At 45.8% G+C, this 27641-nt stretch overlaps 1 protein-coding gene across 2 annotated transcripts in view; it reads right to left on the bottom strand.

Annotated features, from left to right (window-relative positions):
• Nucleotides 1-27641, bottom strand: part of Tango6 (transport and golgi organization 6 homolog) — a 176682-nt gene that overhangs the window by 24917 nt on the left and 124124 nt on the right. For both annotated transcript variants that reach the window (XM_085843607.1, XM_021169882.2), the window contains 2 exons: nucleotides 23977-24128; nucleotides 11095-11208 (listed from right to left, as the gene is read on the bottom strand). In XM_085843607.1, coding sequence (XP_085699733.1) covers nucleotides 11095-11208; nucleotides 23977-24128 — 266 coding nt within the window. The remainder of the gene's footprint in view (nucleotides 1-11094; nucleotides 11209-23976; nucleotides 24129-27641) is intronic.

The raw sequence follows: 27641 nt of genomic DNA on the forward strand, positions 1-27641 counted from the left end.
GATCCTTGGACAAATGTGCCCCTGGAACATGCCTCTGAAGTCACTTTAATCTCTAACTCCAGGGCTTGGGGCTATGCTCTGACAGCTGCAACCCCACAAATGCACCTCAGGTTTGGCAGATGATGGACCTTGGAAAAACCGGCATTAATTGGTGACTAAACATTGTTTTTGAGACAGGGTTTCTCTGTGTAGCTCCAGCTGTCCTGGAACACACTCTGTAGAATAGGCTGGACTTTAACTCAGAGATCAGCCTGTCTCTGCCTCCCAAGTACTGGGATTAAAGTTGTGTGCCACCACTGCCCAGTTAAACATTGTTTTTAATGTGTGGGAACAAACTTTTGAAAACTGCTTCTGTTCTGATCGACTCCTTGAAAGCAAAAGACAGCAGATTAAATCAGGCTTGAGACAACAGAGTAAGTCAATCGTCTCAATATGTACATAGAAGAAAAGAGACACCCCTTTTGTCTCAGTCACTTTACTATTGCTATAACGAAACACCATGACCACGACAATTTTAACTTGAGGCTCATGTTCCCAGAGGGTTTCCACCATGGTGGGGAGCATGGCAACAAGCATGGCACTGGAGCAGAAGCTGAGACCTTCCATCAGATCCACAAACACAAGGCAGAGAGGATGAGCCTGCCCTGTGACACACCTACTCCAACAAGGCCACACCTCCTAAACAGTTCCATCAGCTGGGGACCAAGTATTCAAATCCATGAGCCTATGGGAGCCACTCTTTTTACATGTGACAGCTTGCTCCAGACGCCTCGGGACTGTCATCACATTCTAAATCTCCAGACAGTTGTTGAGAGGTGACTTTAAATTTTGTTGGTGTGGGCAATTAAAGCTGAGCGTGACTACTGTCTACTCTCAGGTATCACCAGTGAAACCGTTTGCTTTAAGATGTGTTTTTAGGAGGCTAGGGATACGGCTTAGGGAAAAATGCTTCCTGGACAAGCATGAGGTCGAGAGTTTGGACCCCCTGTACTACAGAACTCCAGGCAGGCATAGGGGCTGCTATAATCCTTACACTTTAGAGTCAGAGACAGGGGTTCCCCAGGACAAGCTGGCTGGCTGGACTAGCTAGAACCAGTGAGCTTCAAGTTCAGCAACAGACCCTGCCTCAATAAATAAAACTGAGTGCTTGAGAACACAGCATCAGCTATGCACATCTGCGCATACATGTGCTCCTACACAGCTGTCCACTTACATCTACACATGCACATACACCATACACAGATAGTAAACATTTTTCTGTGCCCTTTCTTTACAACATAGGCTATCTAGTAAATTTAGGGAATGGTAGAGGCAGGCAGAGCATGGTTTTAGGGTCAGATGGCCTGGCTTAAAACACGACCACTTTTGCCGGGTGGTAGATACACACCTTTAATCCCAGGACTCAGGAGGCAGAGGCAGGTAGATTTCCGAGTTCAAGGCCAGTACAGAGTGAGTACTAAAACACAGCCAGGATTACAGAGAGAAACCCTGTTTCAAAAAACAAACAAACCAAAAAATCCTTTGTTTTGAGATGACCCACGGTGACAGGTGAGTGCCTGGCACAATGAAATGTGAGGTACCTAAAGTTATTGTATACATACATGCATGATACTGTACTTGGTCTGAGCCAAAAGTGTGTTTATGAATGTATAAAACAGTACAAGTCATTCCATTAGTGCATGTGCTTTTATGTTCTTATGCATCAGCTACAATAAACTTAATTGTAAAATTATAGATATCAAGTTAATTGCATATCCTTCCATATGGATATAATCTGATCAGTCTATAAAATTATCTTTAGTACATTTTTTAAAGTCACTGCAAGGAGTTGGGACTATGATATCTCAGTGGTGGGGTTATTCCCTAGTCACTGTAAGGGGTTGGGGCTATGACATCTCAGTGGTCGAATGCTTCCCTAGTATGTTAGATCTTGAGTTTGATTAGCCTTGGCGGGGGTGAGGGGGAATAAAGAAAGGAAAGAAAGGACTGGGGATGTAGCTCAGTGGGTCCAGTACCTGGCTAGCACATGAGCCAACAGCCTGGGATTCTATGCCCAGCACCATATAAACTAAACATGACAATGCACACCTGCCATCCCAGCATGTGAGAGGTGAAGGCAGAGATCAGGAGTTCAAGGTCATCCTTGGATACACGGCAAGTTCGAGGCTAGCTTGGGCTACAGGAGATTCTGCCACAAAAAAAGAAATGAAGGAACAAAAAGAATCTAATCACAAAAGAAACTAAAACAAGAAAAATACAACCCTAGAGCAAAATAACCAATAAGTGGGCCAGAGAGTTTAGCAGGTTGTGCAGTGGTGACAATGGCAGCAGAAGCCCAGCACAGCACTGTAATGGCCACTGGTGACCACCATCATCACTGCTCTTAGATGACAATCTTGAGAGTCAGAGGGGCTCATACATGCTGAGCCACCTCCCTTGGGCACTTCTGTGTCAGACAGATCCAACAGACGTGAGAAGAGGGTTACAGAGGTCTAGGGATTTGCACAAAACCAGAATTTGCACCAAGATCTTGTTTACTATGTACATACATACAACATGCATATACATGGACATACATACATTCATACTACATGCATACATACTACACACATACATACCTCATATATACACATGCTACATACATACATACATACATACTATACATATGTACATCTCCTTGGGTTTCTCATTTGTTTTCTCTGTTCATGTGACAGAATTGACTTCTTTCAAGGTAAGCATGACAGAACTGCTCCTCTTGTCTTGCTGGAGCTGGAGGGTGGAAAGGAGAGGAAGTGTGGAGACTCCATACTAGGCACACGCTCTTCTGAGATGGCAGCAGTAACCAATGGAGCAGGGTGGATGTGAAGAGTGAGGGCCGTGGACTCTTAGGACCTCTGTGTTTCTACTTCTTGAAAAAGATACACTGAAGTCCTCAAATCCAGTGCCCCAGAATGTGACCTTGTTTAGAAACAGGGTCACTGTAATGGGCACATCTTTCTAAATAAGGCCATAATGCAGTAGGGTAGACCTAATGATGGCTGATACTGCTTGTCAACGTGACAGAATCTACAGTCACTTAATGCTGCTTGGTTGATGGGTTGGAGAGGATAAAGGAAGGTTCCTAAAAGACTGTGGGGCTGTGGACTGTGCTACCAGTCCAGACAGAAGACCTGGTAAAGTCCAATGGATTCAGGAACCCCAGCAATTCTCATGATTGAGAATGGGAGGCATTCTCACGGCCGGGTTCCTGTCCCGGAACACATGACCACCACACCCCATTGAGAGGACTGTGACAATCATTCACATAGGGACAACACCTGATGTCCTTCCACATACAGAGGAGGTATCCCTAACATCTCAGACCAAGCCAATAGAAAGCACTTGCCTCTAGATCCCAACCCATCCAACATGTTTATAAAGTCCTAGCCACAAGGAAGAAAGTGCAGGAGTTATTTCGCCAAAGACACCAAAGATCATCTGAGCATGCCTGTCTTATTGTGCCGTAATGCTCCAGGGAAGTCTTCTCTCCTGAAGCTTTCCTGCCACCTGCCACCTGCCACCAACTCTGGGTCAGTGGGAGCCACGGAAGAGGCCCGGCAGCCCACCTTACTCTGGCTTCCCCTCAGAAATCAATAACTGTTTGCTGGCTCCAGTTGGTTCAGAGCCCCTCGGACCCCCTTGGACAGCGCCCAGTACACAGACCAGCAAAAGACAACTTAGAAACTTAAGTTACTTTTAAATCCCATGACAACTTTTAACTCCAATGACACTACGAACAACGCCAGACACAAGATTAATTCTTATTAATTAATTAAATTAATAATTAAATGCCTGGTCTTTATTGAGTATGAACTGTACAGACACTCGTGCCTTCCGGATAACAATGTTAAGAGGGAGGCTTCTACCACCAGAGCCTAACACTGGATGTCAGCTATGATGGCATACTCCTGTGATCCCACTGAGGCAGATGCAGATCATCGTGAGTTCTAGGCTAGTTTGGGCTTTATAGACTCCGTGTGCTGGCTAGTTTTATGTCATTGCTTTAACATAAAAGCAACAGTCATCAGAGAGAAGGGAGCCTCAGTTGAGAAATTGCCTCCATAAGGTTGGGCTGTGCTCAAACCTGTGCATTATTTTAATTAGTGACTGATGGGGGAGGGCCCATCCCACTGTGGATGGGGCCATCCCTGGGCTGGTTAGTCCTGGTTTCTATAAGAAAGCAGGCTGAGCAAGACAAGTGAAGCAAGCCAATAAGCAACTTTCATGGCCTCTGCATTAGCTCCTGCCCCAAGTTCTTGCCCTGTTTTGAGTTCCTGCCCTGACTTCCTTCAATGATGAACAGTGATATGGAAGTGTAAGTCAAATAAACCCTTTCTTCAGGACGTTGCTTTGGTCGTGGTGTTTTATCACAGCAATAAAAACTAAGACAGCCCAGCTCAAAAAACAAAAGCTACACATGGTGGTCTTCACATGTAACCCCTGCACACAAGCGATGGAAGCAGAGGATCCTGTTGAAGGTCATCCTTGGCTACATAGTGCGTTTTGAGCCAGCCTGGGCTACAAAGGATCTTGTCTCAAAACAAAAGAAACTGCCAACCAACCAAATAAACAAAACCCAACAAAAAGGTCCAATACTGAACTTGAAACAAAAAGTCACTGCAGGATGAAAGCTTGTGTCTGATTCAGAAGTTGACTCAACCATCAAATTAATAAAAGCAAACACCTACCCCTGTAGAAACTGCAGGCTTGCTTTCTTTTCAAATAAATGGCCTGTTGCTAAGATCTTTCCTTCCCTCCCCCTCAGGAAGCAAGATGGTTCAGTGGGTAAGGTACTTGCCTCCAAGCCTGATGACTGAGTTTGAGCCCCAAGACTTACATGGTAGCAAGAGAGAATGAACACCTGAAAGCTGTCCTATAACCACACACACACACACACACACACACACACACACACACACGCTGTGGCATGCACAGCCCCCACAGTAAATACATACTAGAAAATAATTTTTTTTATCATTTTGAAAGAATGAATTCCAAAGTCTACTGCTGACCTCCCACTAGACATAACAGAGAGAGATTACTCTGTTGGTGTTAAAGTTAGGGACTGGAAGGAGGGATTTTCTCTTTGGTCTTTTGAGGCAGGTCTTGAGATGGCTCAGGTAAATTCTCTCCTGCCTAGTCTCCCAGAGCCAAGATTACAGATGTGTACCACTACATACCTCTTCATACATGAGCTTCAGAACAAAATGCTTGGTCACTGACAACTACATGCAAAAGAAGCTATGTCATAGTTCCTCTGGGAAAACTATGCGGAAGGCACAAGTTATGTGGATACTTCATTAGAGTCAACCCTAAATCGCTTTAGTTTGTTTGTTTTGAGACATGGTCTCACTATAGATAGATAAATAGATAGATAGATAGATAGATAGATAGATAGATAGATAGATAGACAGACAGATAGCCTAGAACTCCCTGAGCAGACCAGGGTGGCTCTGAGTTCACAAAGCTCTTCCTACCTCTTCTAGCCTCTACAGGGCTAGTGTTAGAGGTGAGCATCACCAGGCATTTTTTTTTTTTTTTTACATGTAGCTCAGGCTGGCCTGGAACTCGTGAGCCCCTCTTCAACATGTCCTACCAGTGGGCCCCTCCACAACCAGGTTTTTGGTTTTGTTTTTTTGTTACGTAGTTCTGACTTGCTGTGTAGACTAGGCTGGCTTTGAGCAATCCTCTTGTCTTTGCCTTTGGGGCTGAGATTATAGGCATGTGTCACCATGCCCGGCTGCTCCTTTCTTCCTATTATATATGCAGCTTTATTTCCATGTCTCCATTATTCATGGTAGTTACACTTTATAAAGTCACTAAGTACAGAATTAGTGAGTATTGGTGTTTCGTTCCCACTGGAAATAACAGGCAGGTTCCTTATAGCCTTGGATCTGCTAAAGCATTTACTTTTAAGTACTTTAAAAACAAACAAAACCCTTTGTTCCTAGAATTGGTAACTTCTACCTTTGAGCTGATTTATTTTTTCATTGTCTCTTTACATCCAGTAACTTTTTAAAAAGGTTTACTTATTTTTTATTTTATGTGTTTGTGTAGCACAAGTGTGCAATGAATTCACTTGGAGGCCAGAGAGGGCTTGGAATCAATCCTCTGGGACTGGCATTCCAGACAGTTGTTAGCCACCATGCCAGTGACGAGACCCGAACCTGGATCCTTCCTGAGAGCAGCGAGCTCTCTTCACCGCTGAGCCAGCCCCAGCCTGTGCAACTTTGAATTGTACCTTAGGTATTAGAAATGTGAAGTTATGGAAACCCTGCATCCTGCTTTCCAAAGGATGCATCTTTCTTTTTTCCTTTTGTCTTTTTGGAGTGCTGGGGACTGAACCCAGGGCCTGTGCATGGTAAGCCAGTGTTCCATCACTGTGCTACATACTTGCTTGCTCTTTATTTATTTATTTACTTAATGTGTGTGAGTGATTATGTGTTGTGTATCAGTGCACTGAATGTGGTTCATGTGCATATGTGTATATGACTACACATGTGTGTATGTGTGTTTGTATGTGTACATGTACCTGTTTACATGTGCAGAGGCCAAAGGAGGATGTCAGGGGTGCAGCTCACTTTCCGTCCACCCCCTTGCTCTCTCATTTCTTTGAACCTAGAGCTACACTGGTGGTCTGGCCATCCTGTCCTCGCTGCCTTGCCCCTCAGTGCACATGTTCCTGTGCTGAGAGCTGGGGTCAGAGGGAGATGCTTGCCCATCCAGTGCTCTTACTCACCTGGCCATTTCTCCGGATCCTCTGGGTTGTTTTGTCTTGTAAAGCGGGCAGCTATACTGCCTGCTGCAGAGGTTAGCCACAGACAAAAACACACAGGACTGGGACCTGCTCTCTGCATCTTCTCTCAGATTGTCAGTCTCTTCTCACCAGCTTGCTGTCCTAGACTACTCCTTCCAGTATGGGCTAAGAAGTCCTCCTTGCTATGTCCCTACTGTGTGCCTTAGCAAATAACTTAACTTTGCCCCTGCAGTGAAAGCCAAGAAGATAGACACTCCTGTGCACACAGTCAGCCCTCTAAGCCTGGATGCCTCTTAAACCTGCCTGCTCCCTCTCTCAGGCAGGTCGGTCACTGTATCACACAGACTGTGTGGCTGCTCTGGGAAGCAGTGCCAGCATCACAGGACAGTGCCCAACGTCTACTGCCCTAATTACTGTTTTTGGAATAGATTTATGAATGTGTATATTCTAGACTACTGCATAGAACGAGCAAGTCCCTGGGCAGAGATCAAACATGGGAAGAGGGTGGGAGTCACGTGCTACCTCTCTACCCTGTTGCCCAGCTTGTTCTTTCTGTGTCAAGAAGGCTGTTCTTACCTCTGAAAGCAACACTAGTTACAGGTCTGAACAGGCCATGCCTCCTCTCCTGGGTATTCTTAGCACATTTATTCTTCAATACGGTTAGGTAGATAGGAGTTTAAGGAAGGTAAGTCTGGCTTATTAACTGTCACGCTGTATACTAAATAGATACCATCTAAGGCTAGAACAAAGTTAAGAAGAGACCCACCTTCCCCCCTATGAGAAAGTGCGTGCAGATTTTGGGTTGACTGCCACAAAACAAAACTCTGGCTACTTTCCAATGGGAATGAGCTAAAAACTGCCTCGTGCACTAAGAGCAGTGGTGGCCTCCCTCTTTATCCTGATCTATCCCTCTCGCTCCCTGTCCAGATGCCATCACCACAGGTCCTGGGCTCCACATCCACGAGCAACAGATGAAACCCAGCACTGTCTTCTGGCTGTCGCTGTAGAGACAGTGATGGAGCGGGACAGAACAGAAAATATACAACTTCACCAACAGAGCGGGGTTTTCACTTCAGCTGTTCGTGGGGTGCAAAACAGCTCCAAGGAGAAATGTCAGCGTGAGCTCTGCCAGTGTCTCCACTCATTACAGCGCCCTGGGTGTAACCACACCACGCTCACAAGATTCCACACACCTGGTCTCAGGGATGCAGCGGGGAGACAGTCGGGCATCTTTCCGTCCTCCTTCCTTTCCTTCACTCACTGTGTAAGCACAATCTATAAGTTTCAGTGAGTGCGAGTAGAACGAGGCTTGGAGAACAGGAGAGGCATTTCCTATCTACACCATATTTTGAAAGTGACAAAGATCTTCAAGACCACAGGCTGATTCCTGTTTGACGAGGTAGAGTGCTGCTTCCATTAGCTAGTTACAGACGAGAGACACCAGGATAATGTTTCCGTTCGTCTCCCTTCCTGTAACCCATGTTAGTCTTGACCTTGCCATGTAGCCAGCGCAGCCACCTGATCCTCCTGCTCTCAACTCCTGAGTGCCAGGATCACAGGCACACGACAGCACAGCTGGCTTGGAGTTTCCGCTTCATCTTTCACTGTGCAAGCCCATCATTTCTCTCTAACTCACACACACATACACATTCTCCTTTGTGTGTGTTCATGTGTGCATACTGTAACTCACGCTTGCTAAGGATTCATGAACTAACAGAATTTTTTCTTTTTGGGCCTTAGGAGTCAAATTCAGGGCCTTTAACCATGAAGCATGAGGTTTCCAAGTAAGCTACACTCCACGGCCAGAGTCTCAGAGATCTGCTTCATTGAATGCATGCGGCCCAGGAGCTCCTGTTCTGTAGCAGACAATGAACTTGAACCCCTGTCCCTCCTGCTTCTAGCTTCTAGCTTCTAGTTTGGGGATTACGAGGGTAAACCAACACACTGAGCTTAGATTTCTCCTTACAAAGCTGTAACTTATATTAAATATATTTTATTATTTATTTGTGTGTACATGTGTATCTGTGTGTGCCTGAGGAGGTCAGATATATATCCTACTGGCTGAAGCTCAAGTTACAGGAAGCAGGGTGCTGCCTGGTATGGGTACTGGAAATTAAACTTGGACCCTATGCAAGAACAGCGCATGATCTTAACTACTGAGCCATGTCTCCAGCCTTTAAACCGACTTTTATTGTTAATTAATTTTAGACTTATAGAAGATTTTAATATAGAGTCCCGATATTCCCCTCACCCCATCTTCCCACTTATTAGCAATTTATATGAATAGGGACATAGTTTAGTGCAGACTAGAACATGTAAATCAACCCCCAACCCCAAAAGGAAAAAAAAAAAAACAACAACAAGAACAACACGGGGACCATGATATATTTGCCAAAAGCTTCACAAGTTGTGTTGTGCTTGAAGTAGGCTCTTGCTCTGTAGCCCAGGATGTCCTCAAACTCAAGATCCACCTGCCTTGCTTCCTAAATGCTGGATTTTAAATAATTGACACTAAGCCTAGCCTAAGTTGTTTCTTGAGTGGTTGGTGATTGAGCCCAGGGCTTTTACTGTGCTGAGCGCTGGGCAGGTGCTAGGCCACTGAGCTACATCCCAGCCCCGTGGATCTTAACTAAGACAGAAAATAGCAAACCTTTCTTTTTCTTTTCTATTGTATTGTATTGTATTGTATTGTATTGCATTGCATTGTATTGTTTTGAGACAGGATTTCTCTGTGTGGCCTTGGCTGCTCTGCAGACTAGGCTAGCCTGGAACTCAGAGATCCACCTGCCTCTGCCCCCTGATGCTACGATTAAAGGCATGAACCACCACCCACCTAACACAGATGTTTCTTAATTCTCATGTGTACAGCAGGTTTTCCATAAGAGCTGTGTTTCGTTGAGAATTTATAATTCATTTAATTCTATGGATTGTCAGGTCATGGTGCACGCGTCCGTGAGAACTCCATCACTGCACACTGCTCCTCTAGAGAAGCTTGGTGACTCAGCCAGACCCTTCTCCCCACGTCCTTTGAGTCACTATTAGCCACAGTCCCAATATCCATTTCCTGCCTTCTTTTTTGCTAACTAAACTTTGATTCTGTTCCAAGCAGAAATGTGCCAGCTAACTACAACGTGGAGATACCTTACAGTGGGGAGTGGTTAGGTGAGCATTCTGGCTAAGAATAAAACAAAAGTGTTGGGGTGGGGTAGGGGTGGTGATTCTAGGAAACTGCCCCTCCCCCCAACCAAAGGGTGTAAATGTGCCTAGAACTGTCTTTCTCCTGCTATAGTTGAGCTGCTAAGAAATCCTTGGTTCCTGAGACTTGACAAAAACAGATCCTTACTTGTTGAGGCCACTATAGTCAAACTTTTAAAACAAGTTCATGCCACATGAGCTCATTCAGGCTAACCCGCACGGCAGACAGGGCGCATGAGAAGGTGGGCAGGCAGAGAGGCGCAGCTGAGGGTGACGATCAGGGAAGTGGCCCTTTGGAAGTTCAGCTGCCAGGCTGAACAATGGCAAGGAGGTACTGATGGAGGAAGCATGCCCGTGTGAGGTGGGAAGAGGGTGACTGAGAGTGCCTACATGCACAAACAGGCCTCCACAACCTGACACGGTAACTATAAGCATGGATAAAGCTGTTCTGTGTGGCAGAACAATCACTCTCACAATGGCTTCCTGGAGGTTTGGTTAAATACTGATGTGCAGGCCACAGATGAGTCTGTGTGTGCCAGCAAGTGAATTATTAATGCAGGCTCTATCTGAAATCAGCTGGGAAGGCAGCTCCATTAGAAGCAACAAAGAAATTAATTTGAGGTCACTTGATCTAAGCACACATTTGGATTCATAAACTTTCTTCCTATATTAGCTATACACCAGGGAGAGGTCCAATCAAACCCCCTGAAGGAAGAAAAAAGTGCCACAGTGGAAGTATGGACTGAACTCAGGCCTGGCAAGGAAGCCAGTCTCTGACATGAAGCCTCCTGTGCCTAAGCATGAACAACGGAGTGAGTCAGAAATACCAGTCACTAGAGTTCAGGCTGCAGAGCACGGTGACTGCTCTCCAAGCTCGCCTTGGAACCTGCCCCGAGAGAGTGCCAGGACTCAGGGCGTCGGTAAGCCTGTGTGGTTTTCCTGAGTCAGTTACTGTGCAACTCTCATGCACTGCAGAGACTCGAGCTGGAGATGCAAATGATGAAAACTCTGCTGACCAGCTCATATCTAAGAAAAGGGTTGAGCTGGACCTGTACAAGAAGACTGGATATCAGGACAACGTAAGGAAGGGGAGGCCGGCTTACCTCCGTTGCTTTCTGGCTGAGTCCCCGAAGCAGCAGCACAACCACGTGGACTGCAGCTCTGCGCACTTGAACATCATTGTCTGTCTTAGCCACAGCAATCAGGCAGGCTGTCACCTAGGAGGGAGATGGGAGAAGTCAAGAGGAATCAGGGTTGCATAATTACCTACAGGCCTCCAACTGTCTCTCTCAGTCACAGTCCTCAGGAGCAGTCTGGCACTTGGGAGGCAGAGGCAGGTGGATTTCTGAGTTCGAGGCCAGCCTCGAAGTGAGTTCCAGGACAGCTAGGGCTACACAGAGAAACCCTGTCTCGGAAAACCAAAAAAACCAAAAAGTATCTGAGATTTAGTGGCAGAGGTTTGGTGTAGACAAGCTTTTCTGTAGAAGGTCATAATCTGACTGGAAATCCATGGATGGAACCAGGGAGGGTTGGAAAAAAGGAAAGGTCAAAATGCAAGTATCTCTCTAAACCTAGGGAAAGGGTGTTAGGTGCTGTCCTTGGGAACTTCACATCAGAGGAAGGAGGGACTGGTCATGGTAGTTGCTAGGACCTAGCTGAGGAGTGACAGAGTTCCCTGCCTGATGTTATTAAGTCTCTGTGCAGCACAGGGTTAGGAGGAGAGAGAGACTCCTTCCCCTCTGCTGCCCATCCAGCCCTGCAAACCTAGTGTCCACTCTGGGAAGTCAGCACAGCCAGTTTCAAGTATGAGGACCCGAGTGTGAAATGTGCCCACACAAGAAGGGAGGAGAGGGAAAGAGAAGGTGGGGGAGGGGTGGGGATGAGGGGAAGAGAGGAGGGAGGGAGAGGAAGAGAGAAAGGAAGAGGGAGTGAAAGAAAGGGAGAGGAGAAGGGGGAGGGTGAGAAGGAGAGGGAAGGGGAGGGGAGGGGGAGAAGGAAAGAGAGAGATTGATTCTGCCTGAGTTCCTTCCTTTGTGGAACAGATCTTTTAGCACTCAGGCCCTGACAATTGTATCTCAGAAAGGAATCTACTTGTAAAACATGGTGCTATGGGCTGGTTAAATGGCTCAGAGGGTGGAGGCATGAGCTACTCAAGCCTGCTGGCCTGAGCTCTATCTCTGAAACCCACAGAAAGGGGGAAGGGAAGAACTGACCCCTGAACACTGTCCTCAGATACACACACACACACACACACACACACACGCACACGCACACGCACACACGCACTGGTGCCATATATACATACCTAATAATTATATGTAACAAAGCAGTGTGGGGCTGGGGGGTAACACTGTTGGTAAACTGCATGCTGTACAAGCATAAGGACCTGAGTTTGAAACTGGAACACAAACAGGAGGGAGGGGAAGAAGAGGGAGGGGAGAAGGAAGGGAAAGGGAGTGGGAGAGGGGGAGGGGAAGGGAGAGACAGAGAAAGAGATTCTCTAATCCTGTACCACCTATCCTACCACTGTTTGTCATAATGCAGAAAAATACTGTAAAACTTCAATACAGAGACGAGCAGCTTTTCTGAAGCACCCATGCAAGTTTCAAGATGACAAGCAGGACTTGTGTGCCACGTGGTACTAACAGACTGTGAGTTTGTCTAAACTGTTCAGCTGGTTTCTCACATAGTTTCGCTATTAGGTTTTCATTGTGTGCTTGCACTTCTTGGCTAACAGTGGAGGGAATTCTAGCCATGATAAGAAAATAGCCAGACCGTGTATTAGAAAACATGTATAAATACTTATTATGTTCAAAGCATGGGGAATGCAGGGACAATGAGGAAATGGGCTTGTGTAGAAATTTTAACTATGCAGGTTGTATTTTTCACAGCTTTCAAACAGTTGGGCAGAGTTCAAAGTATCTAATTAATCACTGATGGCAGAGAGATTAGAAGGAGGAGGCTTGTTCTGAAATATAATTGCATCTGCCATGTGCTGGCATTCCGTCAAGTCGCGCATCCATTACACAAACGTGCAGTTTGGAAGGAAAGACAAACCCCAGAGAAACTGCAACCTACGGGGAGCCATTGTTCAGTAAGATCCAGTAAGGTGCTTCTCTGCTTTGGACTTGGGACTCCCAACCCAAGGCCAGCAGGAGCAACTTCCATGCCCCTGGCATTAACGGTAGAAGCATTTTAGTCCTAGGAGGAATTCCTTGGGCCACCTCCAAAGAGGCAACAATATAATAGCTACCTCTACCTTCAAGCTTAGTATTTACAAGGTAGGAACTGAAGGTGGAGAAACAAGTTACAGCTAGGCTGTGTCTTTCCAGACACATGAAAGTTGCTTTCATAACATAGGAAGCCAACCCAGAGCAATCTCATAAGCCAAGGCTCCTATGTGCTTGTCTGTGCCTCTCAAGGTTTTGAGAGCCATGATTCCTGTTTGGGCGAGCATGGTTCCCCTTTTAGAAGCCTACTGGTGCCTCCCTGTGCCTCAGTTCTCAGTGTGAGCCTGGCTCTCACTGTTAAGCTAACATTTGGATATCCAGGGAGAAGCATCCTGCTTGGAAAGGGGCTTTCTCTTTACAGTTAATTCTTCAGTTCCTATGGTATCTTGAAGGTAAAGTGGAAAGAACTGTGTTCCTATAGGGACTGCTGGGATGGCGGGCCGCAGCGGGACAATCACTGCCTGGGACCTGAGAATGGAAGAGTCCCATGGACCTTCTTTAATACCTCTGCCACCAGGACCACATCCTTCGAATATGCAATGGCTTGTCAAGGCCCTGAGATTTTTGTATGGCCTTGTGCCATTTAAAGGCTGAAATAGCTCCTTCCGCTCAGGCCAGGCCCGAGGCCCAGCTTACATGAGGCTTCCTGTAGGCTGCCGCCATGAGCTTGTCTGACACAAGATGCAGGGAGACTGCAAGGCTGTCTGTCACCTTCTACCTGTCTAGTCTGACCAGCCACTCCATGGCTCGTCTCTCACCTCCAACTCCATGGACAGACTCAACGTTGCCTTCCATCTCTAAAAGTCTCGCTGAACCACAGACATGATGTAAGGTCTTTATTAATTTATGAATTGGTATAACATCCCCACTTTCCAATTCTACGTTCTCCCACAGGACAGAAATCCATTTTGTGTTAATCCATGACACTTGCCCCAAGAGTCAGTGTACGTATTCTAATAAACAAGACTGCTAAAGGCTTTCTCTTCACAGGTTGAATCATGAAAAACCATCACTCCCCAAAGAGCTGGCACACACCAAGTATAAGTAAGACTATGCAAACATAACCATAACCAATCAAATGGCAAAATTGCCAATAACTGACTTTGGACCATCCAGGAGGGAAGCCACTAGAGTTGGGGTATGAACCAAGAAAACACGACTTCAATGTCCCAGCTGTCTTTCTTCCCTTCCCCAGAGCTTTGTTTGTTACAATTCAGTTAGTGAGCTAACGTGTCTGACGCTCAGTCCACTGGGGAACTGAAAGCCACCATTTGCTATGAGCTCACCTGACTCACTCACTCTGCTAGGAACCATGATGGCGACCTGAGCTTCTTTAGGGCTCCCCAAGCATTAAGGTCTCCTCTCAGGTACCCTGCCACGTAGGAAACTACACTGATGGTGGAGAAGCTTGAGTAAGAATGCCCCCGAAGACTCTGGCATTTGAATACATGGTCCCAGTTGATATGCTCAGCAGCTCAGCAGGTGTGACCTCGCTGGAGGAAGCACATCAGTCCAGTCGGGGTGGGCTCTGAGTGTTCACCTCGCACCATTTCTAGGTTGCTCTCTTTATTTTATGCTTATGGTTCACAATGTGAGCCTTGCTGGATGTGCTGGCTCACGCCTCTGATCCTAGCACTTGGGAGGCAGAGACATGCATATCTCTGTGAGTTCAAGGCCAGCCTGGTCTATACAGAAAGTTCTAGGACAGCCAGGGCTACATAGAGAGACCCTGTCTTAAAAAAAGGGAAAAAGGAAAAAGGAAAGAAAGATATGAAAAGCTGTAAGCTTTCAGCTTCCTGCCACCAGGCCTTCACTCCACCACCATGGACTCTAGCTCTCTCCAGTTGTAAGCCCAAATAAACTCCTTCATACACAGGTTAATTCCGTCGTGTTTTATCACAGCAATAGAAAAGTAACTACTATAAACAGTAACCTGGTACCAGAATTCACAGCTCAAGTTATGTGCAATTTTGCACATTTCTTTAAGTAGACTGTTCAAAGGCCTTTCGCCTGGGGCACACCGAATTTGCTGGATTGAAGACAGGCCTCTTCCTGTGGTGCACTAAGATCACATTACTTCACACAGTGTGATAAAGATGAAAGAGCCTATCAAGATTTGGTTTCAAGCAACACAGTGTTCAACATGAACAAGAAAGTGTGGAAAAAATGATAATGTACGCTAAACAGGCTAAATCTTGACATCAACAAAGAAGAAAAACTTGAATTCCCAGTATGAAGATGGAAGATGAACCTCTTCTCTCTTCCTTCCCAACTAGTCAACACCATATGAAATATAATATGCTTCCAAACCTGGACCACTGACAAATCCGGACAGTTCTCTTCAGATGCCACAGCAAGAGGCAAGTGTCCCCGGGCAGAGGGCATCAGAGGAGGTTTCACGGCTAGTCCAACTTTCTAACAAAGTAGATTGTGTCTCCTCTTCTTAGCACTCATCAGTATGACTGTGTCTCCTCTTCCTAGCACTCATCAGTATGACTTCACACAGGGTCCCAGCTTTGTGCTCGCCCTTTGTGCTTGGTCTACTCAATCATTTTCTTGTCATCCATTTTATACATTTATTCTACTGAGATTTCTTGACAGAAAGAGTCCTTTGTCTCTCTCTATATGTTACTGTTCCTTCTCTCTCAGTGCTGGAGGCTAGGTACCTCTCACACAGGAGGTTTCAGAAGCTTTCCTTAAATGCTGAAGAGCTAATGAAGATGTCACAGTGATCTGGAACAAGTCAGATCACTGCATTTCTTCTGCTCTGTCTGCTCATCTCACACAAAGGAAAAGCCCAAAGATGATGCAAGCCCTCTGTGGACTCACGACCCCCTTTCCAACGCTGGCTTTTACTCTTACCCTCCCCGTCTTAGGGCCCTACCTGGAATGCTGTCCTCCAGGTACATGGAGAACCTCTTCCCTCACATCTTTGCTCAGATGTCACTCAACGGAAACCTTTGCTTGTCCATGTCATTTGTATTCAACAACAAACTGCCTCTTATCTCAGTAGGTGTAACTTCCAGGTGACTTGCCATTGTGCGTGATATATATTTATTTATCTACTCTGTGCTCCTCTCTCCAGAGTGTCAGATCTATGAGGACAGAGATTTTTCCGGTACTCACATCTGGCTCTTACCATCCAGCACATGGCTTGGCTGTAGGCCCAACTGGCAGAGTATGTGTTCAAAATATGTCTACTGAATGACTAAGCAAAATGACCTACTAAAGAATCCACACCCAGCACTCGGGAGGCAGAGGCAGGCGGATTTCTGAGTTCGAGGGCAGCCTGGTCTACAAAGTGAGTGCCAGGACAGCCAGGGCTACACAGAGAAACCCTGTCTCAAAAAACCAAAAAAAAAAAAAAAGAATCCACAGCTGCTGAGTGGTGATGGTGCACACCTTTAATCCCAGTACTTGGGAGGCAGGCAGATTTCTGAGTTCAAGGCCAGCTTGGTCTACAGAGTGAGTTCCAGGACAGCCAGGGCTATACAGAGAAACTCTGTCAAAAAACAAACAAAAACAAACAAACAAACAAAAACCTAAAAACAAAACAAAACAAAAAATCAGCAGCTAAGTTTTATTAGTTATCTCTTTCATTGTTGAGACCAAATACCTTCCAGGAACAACTTAGAGAATAAAGATTCATTTTGGTTCAGAGCGTAAGAAGGAATCCTGTCTCTCACTGTGAAATGGCATGGAGACAGCAACATGAGGCAGGTTCACATTGCAGCCACAGCTAGGAAATAGACAGATGAATACAGAATTTCATCTTATTCCCCCCCTTTCTCTTTTCATTCAGTCTGAGACTCCAACCCATGGGGTGAGTCTTCTCTTCTCAGTTAAATCTCTCTAGAAACATCTTCATTGATACCTCTGAGTGTGTCTCTAGGGGATTATAAATCCCAGCAAGTTGACAATGAAGATTAACTACAAATATACCTTCATCAGACAGAGATCTACCTCTGCCTGCTGGTGCTGGGATAAAGGTCTGTGCAAACCACTGCCAGGCTAAACACACTGCTTTAAAAATCACAATATTCTTTAAAATCACAACCACCTTCTGTCCTCAAAGAATAAGAGCCATCTCATAAGGCAAAGTATAGTCTATTCATCTTCAAGACTCTAAAGTCTTAACAGTTCTTCCACGATTCAAGTCCAAAGTCTCCTTTAATACTTAAGGCAATCTCCTGATTATGAGCCCCACAAAACAAAACAAACAAGAGAAAAGAAAAGAAAAGAAAAGAAAAGAAAAGAAAAGAAAAGAAAAGAAAGCCGGGCGTGGTGGCGCACGCCTTTAATCCCAGCACTCGGGAGGCAGAGGCAGGCGGATTTCTGAGTTCGAGGCCAGCCTGGTCTACAAAGTGAGTTCCAGGACAGCCAGGGCTATACAGAAAAACCCTGTCTCGAAAAACCAAAAAAAAAAAAAAAAAGAAAAGAAAAGAAAAGGAAAACATACGTCTAAGATACAATGGCACAGGCTAAACACTTACGTTTCCATAGGGAAGAATGAGAGAATATCCAGAAAAGACCAAGTAAACCTGAAACCTGTCAGAACAGAACTAAACCCTACCTCTCCATCTGGCATCTTGGGACCCTTAGTGACATCATGTATATATGGAAGCTCCCATCCTCCAGTTCTATCGCACGCAGTTCTCTCTTCAGCTGAGTCTGCTCTGAGCCTGAGTTCAGGGTCCTGTATCTCCAACATCATAGGTTTCCATTTCAATTTAGATTCCCGTTCATAATTTTTCCCAAGGGCCTGTGATGTCCTCCCTGCAGGGAATCCCACCCCACCATGCACTGAAACCTTGGTGCATCCTCGCATGACAACTTGCATTTTGCATGCCTATGGATGATGTCATCAAGTGTTGCTGCCAGCCTGAGACCCAGAATGCCTCTTCTATTCAGTTGTAGTGGCCTCTGTGGGACCTTGGCAGCTGACCTTTGCCCTTCTCTGGGTGGTCAGGGTTACCACAGCAAAGGCTCCACTTCTTGGTATCAATTGTCTGTATTCGTTACTTCCCTTGTGACAAAACACTTGACAGAAGCATCCTAAGGAAGGAGGGATTGATTCTGGCTCATAGTATAAGAGACTACAGTCCATTACAGTGGGGAGGCATGGCAGAAGATGACTAAGGTCCCCTTCCCTCTGCAGTCAGGAAGCAGGGACATAGGATCGCTAGTGCACAGCTGGTTTCCCCTTTGTCTCTTTTTATTCAGCCCAGATCATGGGACCACCACATTCATGGCAGGTCTTCCCTTCTTTTTTTTTTTTTTTTTAAGAATAAGTGTTTTTCTTTGTTTTGTTTTGTTTTGTTTTGTTTTTTTATTATATGTAAGTACACTGTAGCTGTCTTCAGACACTCCAGAAGAGGGCGCCAGATCTCGTTACAGATGGTTGTGAGCCACCATGTGGTTGCTGGGATTAGAACTCTGGACCTTCGGAAGAGCAGTCGGGTGCTCTTACCCATTGAGCCATCTCACCAGCCCCAGGTCTTCCCTTCTAAGCTCAATCTCCTGGAAATACCCTCATAGAACCAACAGCCAGAGAGGGCTGGAAGTCCAACCAAGTTGATAATGAAGATTCACCATCAGAGTGGAGCATACTTGTATTTCAAGTATCTTGAAAGCTGTGGCAATCTCAGAAAAAAACAATGGCTGGGAATACAGCTCAGTGGGAGAGACTTGCCTTGCATATGCAAGGTTCTGGGTTCAATCTCCATCTCTGTGTGTGTCTCTCTGTCACACAAACACACATACACACATGCATGCATGCATGTAGGCACGCACACAGCAAAGATCCCCCTCTCTTTCCATGTGAATGACTAAAGAAGAGCTGGGAGGATGAAACGCTAAGCCTGGCAGGTCTCCAAGCGTGTTCAAACTTGTCGTGCACCTGAGGTAGCTGCTTTGGCACTGATGACAAGGCAAGCGTGGGGTGCTACAGAAGAACATCTAAGAGGAGCAGGCAGAAATTATATGGGAGGGAAACACTTCGTTTTTCAAATCAGAGGGAATACATTGCTGTCTGAAGGGTCCTCCCCCCCACTCCCACCCCAATTCAGGCTCTATTAAAGCAAGAGCTGCTGCCTGTGGCTTTTCTCAAATGGCAATACTGTTTAGTTTCAAGACACAAAGGCAATCTTGTAAGTAAACTGAAAACATTTGCAAGGCAATTCAGGAAAATGGTAGAGAGAATGAATCCTGGAACTGCCCACATTCAAATCCCAGCCCTGCCACCTGCTCCCTGCATACCTTGGTAACTTGTTTAGTCTTTCTGTGCCTCAGTTTCCTCTGTTAGCACTAGATCAGTTGGCATATGTAAGGTATTAAGTGCCTACTGTTATGATGACTTTCAAACTTGTGGGGACTAGCCTTCTCAGATAGCCTTACTGCCCTCTGCAGTTGCCGTTAATCAGGTAACACAGTGCCCACCACAGGCCAAGAACTATGATAGAAACTAGAGCATATAAGAGGGTAAATGAAGAATAATTCTGGGGTTCAGGGATGCAGCTCTGTTTGGCTAGCTTGTGCAAGGCCCTAGATTTGATCTTCAGCACTGTAAGAGGAAGAGGAGGAGGGGGGGGAGGAGAAGGGGGAAGGAAGGGGGAGGGGAGTGTAATGTGAGGGGGAGGAGGAGGAGGAAGAAGAGGAAGAGGAGGAATGGAGAGGGGGAGGGAAGAAGGAGGGGAGAGAAGGAAGAGGAGGGGGAGGGGAAGAGGAAGAGGAGGGGAGGGAGAGTTGAAGGGAGAGGGGAGGGAGGAGGAGGAGGAGGAAGAGGAGAACAATGACAATATCTTGTTCTTCCCTTTTTATGCTTGCATCTTATTAATAATCATGAAAGCTTTGGGATAAACACAGTCAAAAAGTACAGGTCTCGGGCTGGTGAGATGGCTCAGTGGGTAAGAGCACCCGACTGCTCTTCCGAAGGTCCAGAGTTCAAATCCCAGCAACCACATGGTGGCTCACAACCATCCGTAACGAGATCTGGCGCCCTCTTCTGGAGTGTCTGAAGACAGCTACAGTGTACTTACATATAATAAATAAATAAATCTTTAAAAAAAAAAAAAGTACAGGTCTCTAGAAGCTGTTTTAGATGTGTCTCTCTATCTCTTCTTGCTGCCGGCTAATCCAGATATAGAACTCTTAGCTACCTCTCCAGTACCATGTCTACCTGTGTGTAGATGCTTCCCACCGTGACAATAATGGGCTAAACCTCTGAACTGTAAGCCAGCCCCAATTAACTGTTGTCCTTTATAAGAGTTGTGGTTATGGTGGCTGTTCACAGCGACTGAAGCCCTAACTGAGACAGTGGGGACTCCTCGCAAGGATCTGCCATGAAGTCCTGGTGACTGTCCTCCACTGGGTTGCCCAGGCCCAGATACAGGTAAGATTTTATCTTTAGTCCTTAACAAAAGGCCCACTGGTGACCCCACTCTTCATTGCCTAGCTGTTCACCTCCATCTCTGTCACCACCAGCCTACCCCAGAGGACCAAGACCTTCCTTAAAGAAAAGCCTAACTACACAAAGACAAAATGCATGTATTCAAACATTTCTTCCCCACAGAGGGCTACCTGGTGTGACAGCTAATCTCCATTGTCAACCTGATGTGATTTAGAATCACAATGGAAACAAAAGCTCTAGGCATGCACTTCTGCTAGAGGGGAGAAGAGGCACTCTACTCATTTCAGGCTGGGGGCCCAGACTGAATGAAAACAGCAAGCAGGCCTAGCACCAGCACTGTCTCTCTGCTTTCCTGTTTGTAGATCAGTGTAACCTCATGCTCTTGCTGCAATGTCCCCACCATGACAGCCTGTGAGCCACATTAAACCCTCTCTTTGATCAATGGCTAACGTGGATCCTGGAGTTAAGAGTTCATCGGGCTTTGATCCAGCATCTCGACCTTCTGAGCTGTCTCACTGGCCCAGCCCTGGAGATTCTTTGCTGTCTGTCTCCTAGAGAAGCATTTCCAGGAAGATAAGCACTGCTGTGTATTCTGAAGAATGAGATGTCTTGGAAAACTGCTTGGGCATGTAGTAGGCTCCCAAGAAAAGCCGTTGAATAGATCTTACATGAGACACAGATGCCGCCTCATCACACTGTAGTAAAACCAGGCAACAACAACAAACAAACAACAACAAAGAAGCCCCCTGGATCCATTTGCTCAAGTGAAACAGGTCAGTAAAGGATCAAGCTGGGCCCCAGTTTCCCATTTCCAAGAAGGCCTGGAAATTTGGTTTTCTGTCAACATGTCAGGGGGGCTCCAATAACGAAAAGAGAAATAAAATCCTACACTTTCGAGGTGTTATAAAAGATAGCTCACTCTGCTACATGCTGTGACATCTTTAAGAGATAGGGACTAGGCCGGGGATGGAGGAAGCAAGTGGTCTTCAGTTAGGGTTCAGGGACCACAATGTCCAGGGACTGTTTGGCTTCATAATTTTACAGTAAGTATGGTTCCTGGGGGCTCTGAGCTGACCACTTGGTGCCTGTGTGACCAAGAAATATTTGTCTAAGACTTTTTGGTAAATAGAAATGACTCCCAGAAGTTCCAGATAATGAAGAAAAGGTCAGTCTAGCTCAACCTCAAAGCTTCTTCAGATTCGTCAGCTGCACCAGAATCTTTCCAACAATTTACTAGTTGTTTCTATGCAAGGGTGAGGAAAATGGAACTTGAGACTCTAACTGCACGGGCCGAGCGCCTCTTTTATAAAATGCTTGGGACCAAACTGTTGTGGAGTTCAGATTTTTTTTGTGGAACATGAAGTTTAATTATATTTCATATAAATTTTAGACAGTTGGTCAGAAGATAATTCTATATAAGTTTTTTTTTTTTTTTTTTTTTTTTTTTTGGTTTTTCGAGACAGGGTTTCTCTGTATAGCCCTGGCTATCCTGGAACTCACTTTGTAGACCAGGCTGGCCTCGAACTCAGAAATCCGCCTGCCTCTGCCTCCCAAGTGCTGGGATTAAAGGCGTGCGCCACCACGCCCAGCTTCTATATAAGTTTTTGTTTGTTTGTTTTTCTTTCTTTTTTTTTTTTTTTGGTTTTTCGAGACAGGGTTTCTCTGTATAGCCCTGGCTGTCCTGGAACTCACTTTGTAGACCAGGCTGGCCTCGAACTCAGAAATCCGCCTGCCTCTGCCTCCCGAGTGCTGGGATTAAAGGCGTGAGCCACCACGCCCGGCTTGTTTGTTTTTCAAGATTGGGTTTCTCTGTGTAGCACTGGCTGTCCAAGAACTCACTCTGTAGACCAGGCTGGCCTTAAGCCTGGATTTCTGTCTCCCTCTGCTCTCAAGGGCCGGGATTAAAGGTGTGTGCCACCACTGCCTGGCTCTATACAACATTTTAAATAATCTTATGAATTGTACCAAGTTTCATGGTATAGAGAATTTTCTAATTGTGACATCATATTGGCATCAATATTGTGGATTTTAGAGTAGAGATGACAAGTATATAGATTATTAGGGAATCAATAATTAATAGGATCCCCAAAGGGCTCTGTGTCCTACCATAGATCTACTAGCACATATATGTTGATTGCTGTACTATCCACTACAGTTAGGAAACAAGCCCAGCCTAGATGTCCATCAAAAGATGAATGAGGAAAGAAAATGGGTTGAGCACACACACACACACACACTACACACACATACACACACACACATACACACACACACACACACACACATACACACACACACACACATACACTACACACACACACACACACATACACACACACATACATACACATACACATACACACACACACACACACACACACACTGAGAAAATATAGATGAGTTGCAAGAAAGTGAGTTGAACTGAAAATTATCTTGAGGAAAATCATGAAATTAAAATAGGGACCATGAAAGGTAGAAAAGAAGGCCGTAGGTGTAGTGTTGGCTATTCCTGCCACTAAGTGCCTTCCCTGCTGTGGGCTCCAGAGCTTTGGAAACTTTGTAAACCCTCAGGGCAAGAGAGTGGCAAGGCCAAGCCTGAGGAGCTCCAGCAGCCATGCCCCTCTCCAGACCTCCCTAACTGTCATAATGGTATTTCTAGCCTAAGCAACTATCACAAAAGTCATCTCCAGTTCCTTAACAGGACCCTACCCAGATTATGCTAATTTATGGTGAAAAGTCTGAACAAAAGCCACCAATCCCTAAATATGAAAACCCACAGAAACCCAACAATTTTTGAGCATGAAAACCCACCAATCCTTGGACAGGAAACCCCACTAATCGCTGAGCTCCCCCAAGCTCAGGACTTGAAATCCCACCAATGCTCATGCTAGAAAGCTCTGCCCTAGAAAGCTCCACCCCCTAAGACAGCCTATATAAAGGCTGTGTCTGCTCAGGAGCAGAGGCAGCCATCCCTGGATGCCTCCTTCCACACTCTGGACCCTCCAATAAATCTTATGAGATGTACTGTCTCATGAGAAGCCAGGAAGCACTGACGGAGGAAGGAAGAACAGGCTGTGGCCCCGGCTCAGCAGGTGATTCCTCCTCTGGGAGCTGCAACACCTGCATGAAAACCTCCTCATGGAAAGCTTTGTTTAATATTTAAAAATAAATACAGCTTCAAAATGAACTAAGTTGAGGAGGGGGAGTCTAAATGGACAGCCCAGCGAGGTTAAATGACTGATCTGTCCAGTCAGAGGAAGACAGCAACAGGTGGGAAAGATCACAGATCTCCTGACTCAAGATCCACATTATCCCAGTCTCAGGGAAAACAACTCCGCATAGAGCACCTCATGAACCACGGGGCCCAGCAGGAAGTGCAGGCGCTGGCACAGCTCTCCCAGGTTGGCTAAGCTGCTGGCCCTGTGTGCAGCATCTGGATCTCTCACTCCCCGCAGGAAGGTGTGGATCAAAGGTTCCCGGTATTTTGAGACCATGTCCCCTGTAGGAAAAGAAACATAAAATCCTTTAACATTTCAACTCCGCACTGGTGAAACAGAGCCACTGCCATGGCATGCTGCATGTGGCCTGACACTCTGCAGTGGACATAGACAACCACTGAACGTTGTGCTCAGGGCTCATGATGGTGCATGTCTGTAATACAGCACTGTAATATAGAGGATAAAGAAATTCCTGTGCGCCGGACGTGGTGGCGCACGCCTTTAATCCCAGCACTCGGGAGGCAGAGGCAGTCGGATTTCTGAGTTCGAGGCCAACCTGGTCTACAAAGTGAGTTCCAGGACAGCCAGGGCTACACAGAGAAACCCTGTCTCGAAAAACCAAAAAAAAAAAAAAAAAAAAAAAAAGAAGTTCCTGTGCTCAAAGTCAGCTTGAACTCCACAGCTGGCTTCAAGGCACCCTGGGCTACATGCCGAGATGCCTGGTAGATATGCTAATGTTCTTTAGATATAAAAATTAATAAAGCATCCTTTAAGAGACCTAAAGTTTAGATGGTGGGTGCAGACAGACAAGCGCTGACCACTGTGGTCTTACCACTCTCCATGCGGGTCTGGGTCTCAGTCTGCCCTGTTTATATCAATGTGGACTCAGTGTTGACTCTGCCACAGTCTGTTTTCAGCAGAGAAAACAGAACATACTCAGGGCTGGGGACAGAGCTCTGATGGGAAAGTACTTGCCTGGCATGCACATAGCTCTGGGTCGGATCCCTAGCACTGACAGAAACTCAATGTGGTTGAGAGCTGCAATCCCAGGACTCAGAAGAGGCAGTAAGGTCAAAAATTCAAAGTGATCCTCAATTAGATAGCAAGTCCAATGCCAACTGAAAATACAACTGAAGGAAAACGGACCATGTAGTACCATGGAGATGCTCTGATCAGCTACTCATTTATTTATCCATTTAGTTTAGAGAGGCTCTGATCAGTGATTGATTGATTGATTGATTGATTGATTGAAGCAGAGTTTCTCTGAGTTTCTCTGACTGTTCTGGAACTTACTGTGTAGAACAGGCTGAGCTCAAACTCAAGAGATCTGGCTGCTTCTGCCTCCTGAGTGCTGGGATTGCAGGCGTGCCTGCCACGCCCGGCTCTCATCAGTAATTTGGTTTCTTTTTTCCTAAGAACAGAGACAGCATTCTCTTCATGAGGATAAGCACTATGATTGTGTTTTATGGGAAGGGCATTTTGCCTGCATGGATAGCTGTGTACCACATGTATGCAGTACTCACAGAAGCCAGAAGAGGGCAATAAATCTCTTGGAACTGGGGTTACTGAAAGCTGTGAGACACCTTGTGGGTGCTGGGAATTGAACTCTAGTTCTCTGGAAGAGCAGCAGTGCTCTTAACCACTGGACCACCTCTCCAGCCCGCAGCCAGTATTATTGTGCCCAACCTAACCATGGTGTCCCTGGAGTGACCCTTTGCTGTCACTCATGACTCAGCTCACTTACTATATTGTTCATTGCTCATTTCATACTAAGGATATGAGACAACTGACAATAGCTAACATTGAAATCAGCCATTATGAATATAAATTTTTGAGACAGGCTTTCACACAGACCAGGCTGTCCTCAAACTCCCTAAATAGTTGAGAACGCCCTTGACCTGATCCTCCTGTCTCTTCCCTCCAAACGCTAGAATCACAGACATGTGCTCCCTATGGCACTCTGCTTATGTGGTGCTGGAGAGCAAGCCCAGGGCTGTGTGCGTGCCCAGAAACATTTCTACCAACTGATCGACATCTCCAGCCCCAAAATAAATATTTTACAACTCCACAGTGAGGACTGCAGACATCCCGCGCTAAGTATAGTTATTGTAAATGAATTCAAAATTTAGTTTAGTAATTCTCGGTAGCTAAGTCAAAAAGGGAAACATAGCTCTCATTATCCAATAAAAGAAAGAACAAAATTCACTGGAAGAGAAAAGCCAAAGGATGAATACTAAGGAGTCTCTCATCAACTCTATCAGCAACTTGTTTTTTGGAGGAGGGCTGGGTGCCACCGGCAGGGCTGATAATTGAACTAAGGTCTCACGCATGCCAAGCAAGCACTCTATTACTGAGCCCCATTCCCAACCCCACTTGAGTACCAACAATATCACAACGATGTCCTTAAATATAGCATGAAAGGTGCGTGCTGGAAAGGTGGCCCAGTGGCTAGAAGTTTGCACTGCTCTTGCAAAGGACCCCAGTTCAGACCCTAGGACCCCCCTCAGGAGGCCGACAGTTGCCAGTACCTCCACTTCCAGGGGCTCTAGCACCTTCGCTGGCTTCTGTGGATACCAGCACTAGTGTGCATAGACCAGCATAATTAAAAATAAAATTAAAATCTTAAAATTACAATAAGCCATAAATAAAATTTCCAGCAGAAACCAACCTATGAAGTAGAAGAGGAGGAGGAAGAGGAGGGAGAAGAGGAGAGATTATTGAAACTTCCTGCTCTGTAAACTGTAGAGTGCTTCTGTGCAGGTTTTGCATCTAACAGTACAAAATCCAAAAAAGCTAAACATGCCAAAATATAGGAAATGAATATTTGTATATTATTTTAAAAAGATTTTACTATTTTAAAATTATATGTATATGAGTGTCCATGTGCACGTATATGCACCATGGACTATAGAAGAGGGTGCTGAGTTCCTTGCAGCTGGAGCTACAGGTGGTTGTGAGCTGCCATGTGGGTGCTGGGAACTGAATTTGTATCCTCTGAAAGAACGACAGACACTCTTTTTTTTTTTTTTTTTTTTTTTTGGTTTTTCGAGACAGGGTTTCTCTGTGTAGCCCTGGCTGTCCTGGCACTCACTTTGTAGACCAGGCTGGCCTCGAACTCAGAAATCCGCCTGCCTCTGCCTCCCAAGTGCTGGGATTAAAGGCGTGCGCCACCACGCCCGGCACGACAGACACTCTTAACCACACAGTTACCTCTCCAGCCTCTTAAAAGGTTTTTTATCTTGACTCAAGGCATAGATTAGTAAAGCAGCTTCCAAATTGATTTATTTATTTATTTATTTATTTATTTATGGGTTTGTTGTTTTGTTTTGAGACAGGGTTTCCCTATGTAGCCCTGGCTGTCCTGGAACTCACTCTGTAGACCAGGCCGGCCTTGAACTCAGAAATCTGCCTGCCTCTGCCTCCCGAGTGCCGGGATTAAAGGCGTGCGCCACCACTGCCGGGCTATGAACCACACTTATCCTACCCAGGCCGGGGCTTTCATGTCTTTGTTTCCTTTACCAAATGTGCTGACTTTTCCTGGAGTCACCAGCCTCTAAAACCTTCCTGACCTTTTGTTTGGATAATGGAGCACAAGCGCCCACACCCCTAACCCCATCCCCGCAGGCAAACATTCACTGCTTTATTCTTATCTCCTTAACAACATGCACGACTTATGGGTTTCATGAAGAACACCTCTCAAATTCCCCACTCCTACTTTCCGGACGCTCTTCCTGCAGATGGTCAGCCACAGCCTCAGACACTCCTGGAAACTGAGGCTGGAGCGGAGCCCTATC

Source organism: Mus caroli, unplaced genomic scaffold, assembly GCF_978045245.1.
Source record: "Mus caroli unplaced genomic scaffold, Mus_caroli_1 scaffold_10, whole genome shotgun sequence".
NCBI lineage: Eukaryota > Metazoa > Chordata > Mammalia > Rodentia > Muridae > Mus > Mus caroli.